General features: G+C 39.8%; 2 protein-coding genes across 2 annotated transcripts; one reads left to right on the top strand and one right to left on the bottom strand.

The window, feature by feature from the left end:
* The first annotated feature begins 929 nt into the window (after positions 1–929).
* On the top strand, positions 930–11,309 carry RINT1 (RAD50 interactor 1). Its single transcript, XM_008935433.1, has 13 exons — positions 930–1,106; positions 1,278–1,519; positions 1,691–1,864; positions 1,942–2,091; positions 2,971–3,127; positions 4,891–5,001; positions 5,180–5,405; positions 5,975–6,112; positions 6,854–7,053; positions 8,266–8,480; positions 9,114–9,294; positions 9,389–9,507; positions 11,093–11,309. Exons 1-13 carry the CDS (start codon positions 930–932, stop codon positions 11,307–11,309), a joined length of 2,307 nt encoding a protein of 768 aa, XP_008933681.1.
* A 1,643-nt stretch (positions 11,310–12,952) lies between these two features.
* LOC103768294 (EF-hand calcium-binding domain-containing protein 10-like) lies at positions 12,953–13,459 on the bottom strand (the record flags this gene model as incomplete). The annotated part of the gene is made up of 2 exons (XM_008935434.1): positions 12,953–13,041; positions 13,282–13,459. Coding segments are annotated over 2 exons (267 nt in total), but the record flags the coding sequence as incomplete, so codon positions are not given.
* Between the last annotated feature and the right edge of the window lie 9 nt (positions 13,460–13,468).

The raw sequence follows: 13,468 nt of genomic DNA on the forward strand, positions 1-13,468 counted from the left end.
TGGGTGCGGAGCTGCGTGCGGGCCGCTCCCCTGTGCCGGGGCTCGCCGAGCTGCCGGCCCGAGCGCGCTTTGTCCTGCTGCCTTCGCTTCTGCCTCAGCAGCGCTTCGTCTCCCGGTTTGTTCCTCTCGGCGCTCCCCGTTGCCTCTCTGACTGCCTCATTCTTTGGACCCTTTTCTCACTCCTTCCTGCTGTCTGTTTAATAGAGGTTTTCACTTATTTCACGCTTGTGACAGGTATCGTACAAGTGCGTGAACTTAATTTTTCAGTGCTGTTTTGGAAGTGATATTAAGAAGTTGAGAGCTGGTCTAGCCAGACACTCATCGGGGTTTTTTTTTCACTGATCATTTTTGTGTTTCACTGTACGTGATCATCCCCTCGATTCCAGGACTGGTTTCCTCTGGGTGCCACCAGATGTGTGGATCAGTAAATGTCTCTTCTGCCGCACTGCGTGGGGTTGCTCACAGATTCTTCAGCGGTGCTTTTACTTTACACACCATTGCACGCCCTGACTGGATACGTTGCTTAGTAACCTGTCAGTCATCAGCTGATAACTCTGGAACATCCTAAACTCTATGAAAAGGTAAAGCAGAACGTTGTTATCTTCCTTCATATTTTACAAAAATATTTTTCCAGTACTTTTCATTAGGTTTTTCATATTGCCCATGTAGAAACTGCAAACGTGTTGAACTATTTTTAATAAAATTCACACTCTTGGGGAAGGAACAAATTAATAGGCATGCTTGCCTTCAGTAATTAATATACAGTGCTTCAGGCAGTGTATTTCTTGAATGTCTTACTTAAGTTTCCACCTAAATGGAACTGCTCAGCTTTTCATGGGGTTTTGTGGATAATAGTAGAGTAATAATTGTTTGAGCCATCTTGATGACTAATTAGAAACTGTATAATCAGTGTTGCAGAGAAAGACAACATGGCAACCGTTGCTGTTAGGAAGAGTGAAGTCACTAGAGATCTCGATCATTGTGATATCCCATACTATGTTTCTGAATTTGTGGAGAGAGAAGTTGGAAATGACTATGATTCTCTGAGGAAGCTGGACAGCCTTATTGATAAGCTGTCTGAAAATAAGAAGCAGTTAGAAGAACAGGTAAGCATCTTTTCTGTTTTTTTTTTTTTTCCTTTCCCTTCATCTGAATATTCTGTATGACCGATTAAGTATATTTAACTAAATTAAAGCAATGTATTAATATCTCAGATGGTGCTGCCCTGTGTAGTGCAAGGTTTTTATGTCAGACTTAATACTTCTCTGTGAATGCAGGTACTTACAGTTTCATCAGAAGTCCCTAAAAGAATTCAGAATGCCTTGAAGAATGCAGAAGATTCTAAGAAGTCTCTGAGTCGGCTTTTAGAGGAAGAAACTCTTCTCTCTGATGCAATCAGTAGCCACTTACTGAAAGCTCAGCCATGGATGGAGGATCTTGATGTACTGATAAGTCAGGTGGAAGAGATTGAGCGACACCTGGCCTATCTGAAATGGATTTCACGAATTGAAGAGTTAAGGTAAAGTTCCTCGGTACTGCAAAATACATTCTGAGATTGGTAACCTTGTATGTCCCATCATTAAAATATTTAAGACTGAGATAGTTTTAATGTTCATTTTTTGATGTACAAATGATTCTTTTCTGTACTATTTAATGTATTTTTGGCCTTGACTTCTGTTGTATTTTATAGTGATAGCATTCAGCAATATCTGATGACGAACAATGTTCCAGAGGCAGCCAGTACTCTAGCATTTATGGCAGAACTGGATATTAAACTGCAGGAGTCGTCTTGTTCTCATCTTCTTGCTTTTGTAAGATCCACTGTTAAATTCTGGCACAAAATTCTTAAGGACAAGCTGTCCAGGTAAGGGGTGCAGCATCACTCCCTCGTCTCTGCATTGTGCTGTAAGTTCCTGTTAAAATGCTTGTCTTGCCTTGCAGTGACTTTGAAGAGGTACTGAGCCAGCTCCACTGGCCGTTTGTGGGGCCACCACAGTCTCAGGCATTTGGCCTTGCTGCACCAGCCAGTGCTAATGATGTATACAACAATTTGGAGATGTTGTTTTGTCAGCTTCTGAAATTGCAAACCTCGTATCCTTTTAAATAGATGAAGCGTATTTTAGTAAGACTGTTTAATGTCAGAGGTGCACGTTCTCCAGCAAAATTATTTAAAATTTTGTTCTCCCTAAAGAGAGAAGATAATTTGAATTTGTTATGTCGTATTAACATTAGAATGTATTTTTTTTGTTTGTTTAGAAAATGCCAGGTGCCAGAGTTGTCCTTTTTGGCAGTACCAACACTGTAACTCCGAGTCAGCCCTTCTAACAATCTCATGGCAGCTCATGTCCCCCGGGGATCAGGCCTTATAGGCTTCAGTAAGATTACCCATAAAGCACAGCTAAAGTTCAACCAGGAAATTTTTCCTGGATGTGGCTGTCAGTTTGTTGGTTTTTTTTTTTTAATCATTGTGTGGGCAGATACAAACAAGGCCATTCTACACAACCTTGAGTTGGTAACGGTTTGGTGTGGCAGAATGGGTCACTTAAGTGAGTTGTATGGACATGGGAAATCATGCATTGCATTTATTAATCTCATGAGTCTTTTATCTTCCTTTAACAGATATGAATAAGCCTGTCACTTGGACAGCCCTGGTGTTTGGCACTGCTAATGGTGGTTCTCTGTGTAGGGTTTTTTTTTTAATGGTAGGAGTTTCCAAAATCAAACTGACTTAAGGGGCTTGTATTGTCATTGAATAAATAATCCCTAGCAGCTTGAGTTGTATTGAATATTATATAACCTGAAATATTTTTACTATCTCCCATATTTGATGAATTGTATTGATTGCATAATACTGCCTTCAGCCAGTGAGGTAGAACTAAGAAATGTTCCATTTTTATAAGCCCATTCTGTTGAAATGATGATGTTGGGAGAATTCAACACTTAAATTCATCCTTGACTGTTAAACTTAAGAGATGAACTGTTAACCAAACCTAAACAATTGCCAGAAAAGTACTCGTTACCCCCATCACCACCCATTATCCTTCCAATACAGATCATGCTGAATCCTCTTCAGAAAAGATTCAAGTATCATTTCACTGGAAATAAACAAACCAATGTTTTAAACAAGGTATAGAAGAAAGCAGTTTGATATTTTTTTTTTTAATTGCTTCCTTAAGCAACGGATAGGTTGGTGTATTTAAATTGGATAGCTTTAACACTTTCCATTCTAAAATTAAGATTCTTCAAAACTGCACAGTTCTTGTGCTACCTAAGTAGACCTTTCAGAGGCACAAACATTCTCGCTGGGCCAGGTGATGTTTCTTTTTTGCCTGGCTCCTTTATAAGTGTTAGCAGAATCTTAGACTGATTCCCATAATTTCAGAAGTTTTGATTCATTTCCTCTGTCTCCTTGCAAATGGTTTTGTACTTCCCTTATTGCTTGAGCTCAAAGGCTGTACAAAGCTGTGACTGATTTTTGGTATTGTTTTTTGCTACCTTCTTGTAACTGTGAAAATGTCAGATTCTGCTGTTAATATATGTCAAATGTGATTGTTCTAAAAGCACTGTTACATAATTAGTTTTTTGGGTTACATTTTTTGATTGACATACCACCAGAGACGTCCAGTTTACCAGTTAGAAACTGACTTTTTGTATGAATTATCTTCAGAGACAGGATTTTCATCTGAGAAATACCATTAGAACAGGTTTCAGTGCATTATGCTGCTGTCACACATTCAGAGCTGTTTTGTAACCGTTTGGTTGCACAAGTCCGTGTACTTAAATTGACAGTCTTGGGTAAATGTAAATATATTTGTAATTTTGGTAGTTGCTGCTACAGTGCTTTTAAAAATAATGTTACATATGTTAGTGGGGAAGAGTTTTTTTTAGATATGACTATCTATAATTATTTCATAAGCAAATGGGAAAATTGCATTCAAGAGATGAAATTTGTGAACAAGTATTTTTCTATAAAGGTTGTGAAGAAAAGTTTACAGGTAATCTAGTGTCAGATCAGAAAGACAATCCAACAAGGCCGTGCTCAAATTAGGGTTGGATTTTTTTTGTAATTTTTCCCTCAGTAATAACTTGGATAATAGAGTAAAGAAAATAGCCATGTAAAATATTGGAGAGACATCAACCTGGAAGGGATTACATGTATTTCAAGGCTCAGCATTCACAATGATCTTGGCAAGCTGGGGAGTGTCAAGAAAAAAAAAAAACAGTGAAATTTAGTAGGCAAGTGAAAAATTGAGGAACAGGCACACAAAATGTGGCAAATGTGAGTGTGGTTCAACAGAAGGTTCTTGGGCTGTTGGGAGGGAGGACAGGAATGGCTTCTACTTGTGCTAATGTTGAAAGAAGTGTTCATGAAAAACTCCAGCCCACATATTAGGTGTAGAAACTGAACGAGCGTAAAGGCATTAAAAAGCGATGTGAGGAGGTGATAGACTCCCCCACTTGCAGGGGGAAGGTGGAGCTGAGGTTAGGTACAGTGACAGGACAGAGCTGCTGGGAAGAATTTTTTCAGGTGTGCATCCTTTTTGCTGTACCAAAATAAAAAGACTGCACAGAAGAACAGGAGGAAGTATACAAAGTGGAAAAGAGGCCCTCACAAGGAGAAAGCAGTAGAGAAGGGGGAGATAAAAAAATAGAGCTTTTGCCTGAGAAGAAGCAGAATAATTGGTGCATTTAGACAATTCAAATCCAGAGATGCTTTTCTGGTACTGCTTTTATGGAAATGAAAACTAAGTAAAAGACAGAGAAAGGCTTGTGTGATCTGAGACCAAGAGAAGGCAGGAGAAGAGAGGTATTTTTGTCTTAAACTATTAGTAGCATTTGAATAAATGTTGTTTGGATGCATTTAATATTTTCTTTTGTTTTTTAAATAAGCCCGAGTGGTATTTAACACAAGTACTTATGTGGATTGGAAATCACGCAAAGTTCCTTGATGAGAAAATCCAGCCAATACTGGACAAGGCAGGGTCTTCAGTGAATGCTGGGGTAAGCACTTCCATGGACTGATGTCCATGAATGTCTGAGTCAGCTTCTGGTAGATAATTGTCCTGATTTCACCAAGTATGTGGTGAGACTTAATCTAGTAGTAGTTTGTTACATACATGTTTGCACATTATTAATACTTCATATCTCTGATATTTTATTCACTGTTTTCTTTCAAAAGCTTGAATTCTCTCGTGCTCTAGTAATGCTGATTTTGGAGAAGTTGGCTACTGATATTCCCTGCCTGTTGTACGATGATACACTCTTTTGTCACCTTGTGGACGAGGTACTTCTGTTTGAGAGAGAGTTATACACCGTTCATGGTTACCTCAGCAGCTTTCCCAGCTGCATGCATATTCTGTCAGAAGAATCCTGCTTCCAAAGGTGGCTAACGGTGGAAAAAAAATGTAAGGCTTCCAATGGATTTTGTTTGCCTTTATATTCCACAATCAGAAAGTACACGTATACTTACACAAATAACCACCTCAAGTAGAATAAGTCACTTGGACAGGGCTACTGTGTAAGACATACATATTTTTATACTCTGTTATTATTTTGACTAAAAATTGGTTAGACACTAAGAGTGCTTTTGCAGTTTGTAGGACTCTTGCCCCTAAGCTATATGGAATCCAGCAGGCTTATTTTTAGACAAATGTTGTATTTATGTGTGTGCAGACAAGGATAGACTTCAATACCATTTCCCTATTTCAGTTTTAACTTTTGAGAAATAAAAAGGAAGTATATTGGAAAGGAGCAAGCCAACTATTTAAAAGCAGACCAAAACCCCCAAACAGCTCTTGACACGGTTGTCAACAGCACTGCAGATGCAGATACATTGACTCCGGTTTTGTATGAAGCCACTTACCAGCAGTTTTTATAAGCTGAAAATGTTGCGTATTTTAGAGGGAGTTTTGCTAGAATTTTTGTTTGAGGTTATGAAAAAACGTGAACAATTGACAACCTCTGTGCATCTCAGTTGCTCTTCAGAAGATGGACTCCATGCTTTCATCGGAGGCTGCGTGGGTATCGCAGTACAAAGATATCACTGATGTTGATGAAATGAAAGTCCCAGACTGTGCTGAAACTTTTATGACTCTATTGTTGGTTATAACAGGTAATTACTAAGCTGTGGGCATTGCTCTTCTCTGTAATGAATAGTAAAAAAAAGAAATTCAGCTCATGGATTTCTTTACTAAATATGCATTGTCAGCAGTAGTCATCAAATAATGTTGCAGACTTGTGATGTCTGCAATTTAATAAAAGCTTTCCTGTTCAGTTTGTATTTTGGACACTAACTGAAGCACAAATAATCTTGAGCTAGTGACATGTTTACAAAATAATAACTAAAAAATATATTTGATATCTAGCATATTAAAATTTATTAATACTTGAAAGAATATACTTTGTTCCAATGGAGTAATTAAAAAAAAAAAATCCTACTGTTCCTTTTGACTCTGTGACAATTTGGAAGCTATTAAGTAACATCTGCCTTCCTGGAACAGAACATAACAGCAGGTCAGTTTTCAGGAGATCCTGAATTGCACGTTCAGCGGCTTTATCTTCCTCTGTGTGATTAGGGTTTAGGGGCCACCCTGGGCGTCTGGTATGATCATGTATTGCTTCAAGTATTGGAATACAAACTGCTAGTGGAACCAGGAGAGGGAAGGAGGTTGGTGTCTTTACATCTTTAGCTTTTGCATTGAGTAGTTTCCCTGAAATTGTTAATATATGTCAGCTCTTCGAAATACTATATGATGAGGTGTAAGGTTGCCCAATAAGATGACTGTAATGTTTATTTTTGAAAAAATTATTCAGTGTTGGAAAACTTATAAACAAGTTAATAATGTCTTTCCAGACAGGTATAAGAATCTTCCAACAGCTTCCAGAAAACTACAGTTCCTTGGCCTACAGAAGGAGTTAGTTGATGATTTCAGGATACGGTTAACTCAAGTAATGAAGGAGGAGACCAGAGCTCCCTTGGGATTCCGCTACTGTGCAATCCTCAACGCCGTGAACTACATAGCAACGGTGCTGGCAGACTGGGCTGACAATGTCGTAAGCAATTACTGTACTTTAAAAAAAGGATTAAAAAGGGACATTGGTTGGTTGTTTCATAACAAACATTTTGTTTTCAGTACTCTTTAAGTGTATTCCAAAGAATTAATTACTGAAAAAAAACAGGGAGATGTAAATTCAGATTTAATAAAAGATGCATAAATAAGGACAGTTTATTTTTTGAGACCTAAGCCACATTAATTGTAAACTTTCTAGAGAAATGCAAAGAGAGCCTGGGGGATGGAATAATCTGAACAAAGTAGTCTCCTTTACACACTCTGTGTTGAAGAAGAAAATAGTCAGTTGATTTCAGGGATCTGTGAGCCAGCGTCAGCTGCACCGATGTTGAAGTGTGTGCAGCAGCCTGTGCACGATGCTCAAACTGCTCCCATGGCAGGTGAGCTTAAATGGATCCAGCATGGGTGTCTGCACTGCAACATGGTTTAGGTGTTGCTCGGGAAAGCCCCTTGTGATAACTGGGATTTGGGAATGAATTACTTTGCTATGTAACAACCTGGTGACAGCAGGGCTCTTCTGTGGCATTTTGACTTTTATAGTTACTGGTACAAAAGGTCAAAAAAACTGTTACCTGTGAAGCATGTAGAAATAGGCATTGCAGGCAAGATGGGCAGCCTATGAATTCTGTTGGTCTTCAGAAAACTGTGGCTGTAGCAGCCTTCATGTTCACAGCTGTGTCTACCTAAGCAGCTCAATCCACTTAAACCCAACAAGTTGTTGCTGCTGTGTCACATTAAACTTGATCCATTTTCTTGCCGTTGACAGCCCAGCAAATTTATGATTTAATGAGCAATTATTTCTAAAGCTAATTACAATTAAAGACTCTAGTTCACTGTTGCAAACAGTAAAAAGGTCAAAATCAATCAGGGTAGGTAGATTGGTTTGGTTTTTAAGCATTCTACTGTCAATCCTAAAATATCTATCTTTTTAGTGTTTAGTATCTCATTACTTACCTGCTGTTGTATCCGAAACCTTATCATTTCCATCACTAGGATTAAACCACTATGTTTTTCACTAAATCAGGACCACGGGGAAGGATAAGAAAGTGGTTTTAGAATCTTAAAATGCTAAGTTGATAAATGTGTCAGGAGAGTGTTTTCTAGAACTGTGCCTATCAAAGTACCAATGAAGAGTTCAAACGGTAAGATTATTTTTTGTAATATGCAGTATTCTGTTCTGGTTTTGTTTCTCTAGTTCTTCTTGCAGCTACAGCAGGCTGAGCTGGAGGTGCGTGCAGAGAGCGGCGCTGCCAGTCAGCTGCAGCTGGGGCAGCTGGCCTCCATGGAGAGCTCAGTCTTTGATGAGATGATTAACCTCCTGGAACGCCTGAAACAGGACATGCTGACTCGTCAAGTAGATCATGTCTTCAGAGAAGTCAAAGATGCTGCAAAGCTGTACAAAAAAGAGAGGTGATTCTATCTGTTTACGCTCTTCTCATAGGACAATATTATTTCCTGTTGAAAATACTAAAGTGAATGAAGGCAAGAATAGCTAATAGGCAGAAGTATTTTCCTGAATTGGAATGGCACAGGGTAGTAAGTTTTGGAAGATAACTTTAAGATTATTTTAATACTGTTTTTTTCTAAAGTGGTTCCACAATTAGTGGGCGCATTATTCTAAAAACCCCAGGAAGAATTCTCGATTGCTCTAGTTTGGACAAGAATATTTTTCATGGTAGTTTAAAGAGTTAATGTGAAATGGCCTGTAATGACTGTTCTGTCTTCACAGACTCGTAGGGCTTCTTGAACATTTGCTCCTGAGCAGCATCTCTGAAGTACTTCATCAAAGGAATGATTTTCTAGATTAGATATGGGGTTCTTTGAATGGCATGTTCGGAGATCTATAACTAAAACATGATTTTAATATGCAGTGAAATTGAAACATAGCATTAGACTGTGATTACTTTTAGATTGGAAATGGGAGAGGAGAGCTCTCTCTGAACCACTGTAAATGGCTAAAATTTTTTTTTAAAAGGGTATTTTTTAGTTTCGGTTGCAATAGGAACAATTTCCATGTAACGACTTGAGCGTGATTTCTTTCAGGTGGTTATCTCTGCCTTCTCAAGCAGAGCAAGCAGTCATGTCTTTATCCAGCACAGCTTGCCCAATGTTGTTGACCCTACGAGACCGTTTGCTACAACTAGAAGAGCAGCTCTGTCACTCACTGTTCAAAATATTCTGGCAGCTGCTTGCGGAGAGGGTGGATGTGTACCTCTATCAGGAGGTGGGTGTTGGCCAAGCGCCGCCTGCGGCCTGCTCAGCGCTGCGCCGGTGTCGGGGGCTGGCCTGCACGGCCCACGTGCCCCTTGTGTTTGCAGGTCATTATGGCAAATCATTTCAACGAAGGAGGAGCAGCACAACTCCACTTTGACATGAGTAGAAACCTGTTCCCTTTATTTTCACACTACTGCAAGAGGCCAGAAAACTACTTCAAGCAGTAAGTAGGCACACAGTGGATCTCTCGGTGTTTCAAAAGTGAATGTCCAGATGAATGCATTTTCTCTATCGCCAAGATTTTTTTCACAGTTGGTTTTCCTCCACACTTAAAATATGTGGATCGTTCACGCTTCCAGTGTTTACAACTAGGAAAGTTTGGTTTCTGCAGCATGTACTTGGATAGTGCCAGACTGCAGCATGTGTTACTGGAGTATTTTGTGCAGTCGGGGAGTCTAGATAAATTCACTTATGGAAGGAATACAAGTAGAACAGACTTCCAAAACTGGGGCCAAAGGAAATACTCAAAGGATATAGTTAAAACATAAGAAACTTTCTTTATTGCTAGAAGAAAGACTACTTCAAACTATGCTCCTGCTCAGAATTGCCTTGCACAGCAAGAAATCTAGTTGCTTTCATTGACAAAAAGCAGGTACGTTCTTTTTGGTCAGTCCTTTTTTAAACAGCCTGCAGCCAAGTCTGAAGTCCAGCACTATACTCCTAGGCCACTTGGGGCAGAAATCTTACTATTTTAAAATTAGTATGGAGCACAGGATTCAGTGTTGAACAGCTGAAGACAAACATTATATACTGGCATTTTGTAATTGGAGTATTCAGATAGCATCTTTGGATTTAAGGTTTTTTTTTTTGAATCATAGAATCACTATGGTTGGAAAGGACCTCCAGGATCATCAAGTCCAAACTTCCTCCTAACACTTCCCTAACCACTAGACCATAGCTTCAAGGCTACATCTACTCATTTTTTGAACACCACCAGGGATGATGACTCCACCACCTCCCTGGGCAGCCCGTTCCAGTGTCTAAGCGCTCTCTCGGAGAATAAATTCTTCCTAATATCCAATCAAAACCTCCCCTGGTGCAACTTGAGGCCATTTCCTCTCATCCTATCATCAGTAATTTGGAAGAACAGACCAACACCAGCCTCACTACAGTCTCCTTTTAGGTAGCTGTAGAGAGCAATAGGGTCTCCTCTCAGTTTGTAAGCATGTCACCTTCATAAAGGCAGTTGATACATACATATTATTCCCAGCCTAAGAGGACACAGAGACACAAAGGAACCGTAAAAAATCATGCGTAATAGAGTAATTAAATACATAGGCTATCTATTGTATTCAGACTAGGAACAAAGACAGGGTATCTTTTGGCTCCCTAATGATATTAATTAGGGAAAATGTTTAGATGCTGGGAACTGTCTGTTAAACTGTGCTCTTACCTGAATACTAAGTTTCTAATTATTGCAGGGAAAAATGTAGTTAAGGAAAGCTAGACAAAGTGGTAAATTCTAGTTGGTATTTGTAATACCGGTGGAAAAACTTCAGAAGCAAAAGCTGTGCTGAGCACTGTGAGGCAAAATCCTGATGCTTATGAAATGCACGTGCATGATGGAAAAGCCTTACACAGTAAGAACAAGGACAATATTTGCTTTGATCTAAGCAGTACTTTTTAGTTCAATACTTCTCATCCATTTCAGAAGTCCATAGAGATTTTTTCTGTTAATCACTGTGTGCACAACATGAAGGGATCTCATGGGTGCTTCTTGTATTACTCAGTGTAACTCTTTCCTCCAGCATAAAAGAGGCCTGCATTATCCTGACCCTGAGCGTTGGCTCCGCCCTGCTCCTGAAGGACGTGCTGCAGTCGGCTGCAGACAAGGGCACCGCGCTCACGCCCAGCCCCCCATCGGCAGCAGCAGCGCTGAACGAACTCGGCGTGTATAAATTAGCTCCCAAGGATGTTGAGATTCTTCTCAATTTGAGAGCCAGTTGGCCCAATACAGGGAAATAAAGACCCACAGAAATTGTTAATCACTTGGTCTAGATCACTTACCTCAACAAAAGCAAAGCCAGTATGTTGTTATTTTTACCGTATGCTAAATGACTGGTTTAATCTCATTTTACACTTTACTGTATACAGTTTAAAAAAAAAAAAAATCAAAATGATACTGACTTGGTGTTGAACTGCATAGATCTTACTTCCCTCAGCTGCCTTGCCATTGCATTTAGAATCCAAAACTCTCTTCATCTCTAGTGCCTGTGTCTGCCTTTTCAACAGTGTAACATTGTTCCAAGGAACAGAGAGTATTTACAGTGAAAATACACCCCTGTACAATATGGACAGCTCTTCCTATGAACTGGTCCACCTTCATTTAAACACAGATGTTTTACATCCTAAAAATCCCAGGTAATAGATGTTCTGTATTAAACTGTGTGTATACAGAATACAGAAGGAAAGAATGAAGGAATACATCACTCTGTTTTTGTTATTCATGTTCATCCAAATATTTTTTCTTTTTTCTACCAATTTTTTTTTTGGTTTGTCTTTGAAAATTGCATAAATACTGTGTTCTAAGTTTGAAAATAGCATTTTATTTGGAATCTGGTGGTGTCTTTCTTCAGCTATGGATGTTTTTCATAGCTTGATGTTGGTATTTCCTTTACAAAAAACACACCACAAGCCCAGAAAACCAACACCAACTGAAGAAACAGCTCAACTATTTATTCAATGGTAATGATCCAACAAAAAACAAGCCCTTAATGGAAGCTACAACCTGCAGGAAGAAACTCCAAAACACTCTATTAGTTGTGTAAAAGACATCTCTACTTTTTTTTTCCTGTGACCATCTAATTGTATTAAGAAAAGCAATTCTTAAAAGATACTCGTCCAGTGCCTGGTAAACAGGAACACATTCGTGTCATTTTTTCTTTTTCAGCTGATTGCTCAAATGGGGTTGAGCAGGGACCAACAAAAAGAGAGTACTGCTTCAAATGAGCTCCACAGCTGACAAACCAGAAGAACTGAGCAAGATACCTGTTTTTAATATATATAGTAGACCACTGCTCAAATTATTACACAGCCCAGCTCTCCAGCATCTTTTTCTTCCTAACAAAAAAAAAAAAAGAAAAAAAGAAAAAGAATTATAGTTAGATAAGGAGGAGGATAATTATTTTGTTACCTTTCAGTGACTGGAATGGTTACCAAAAAATTACCCCTAGAACTGTACCTTGACCATAAGAATTATAACTGAGCTTGTTTCATTTACAGTTGTAGATGGTAGTAGGTGTAGCTGGTACTAAGTCTGGCAAAGAAGACAACATGATTTCACATTTCTAGATCAGTATCTGAACCCCTGGGCTACTTGACAACTGTCTTACCAGAGGGGCAGATAATCCGAGAGCTCTGCTTTGAGAGGATGCTGAACTGAGATGGTAGAGGAAAATGCCTCAGGTGACAGCAAGCCAAGCAAGGTCAGGGAGTAACTGACCTTTTAAATCTTGCAATGCAAAGTAAAGGGGTTAGGCGTAAACCAGCAAGTCCTCCAATCATATAGTTTTGTAAATTAAAAAAAAATAGCTTGATAAAATAGCTGTGTGTATCCCCCCCCCAATCCCCCCCCCCCCCAAAAGAAACCCCAACAAAACCAATTAAACTTACACTTCTTCCTTGAATACATCCAGTGCGACAGTCGCATCATCCCCAAGCTGCAGATCTTCAGTGCTCAGACCCAAAGTTTTAAGAGCTAAAGGTAAAAGAATTTCCAATATAAGTGTTGGAAAGAATAACACCTTAAAGCGGCCTAAGTATAACATGTAAAGATATGTAACTTTCAAAACACGTAACTTTTAAAACTTTAAACCGAGCTCCGAGTTGCGTGTCGGCTGTGCAGCCGCCTTTGCAGCCTGCTATGCGTGTGCTGCTATGCGTGTGCTGCCGTTTCCCCGCTGTGCGCGCGGGCAGGCGGCGGGCGGGACGGACGCACCTGCTCTGTACTGCGCGGCCGTGATGTGGCCCTGCCCGACGGCGTCCAGCAGGCTGAACATGGCGCCCAGGTTCTCCTCGTCCATCAGGCAGGGGTACTGCCCCTCGCCCCGGCTCCCAGCCTGCACCCTCTCCAGCACCTGGACCAGGAACTCGCGAGGGTTCTCTGCGGCGAAGGCAGACCGCCC

Source organism: Merops nubicus, unplaced genomic scaffold (assembly GCF_000691845.1).
Source record: "Merops nubicus isolate BGI_N331 unplaced genomic scaffold, ASM69184v1 scaffold31812, whole genome shotgun sequence".
In the NCBI taxonomy this organism is placed as follows: domain Eukaryota; kingdom Metazoa; phylum Chordata; class Aves; order Coraciiformes; family Meropidae; genus Merops; species Merops nubicus.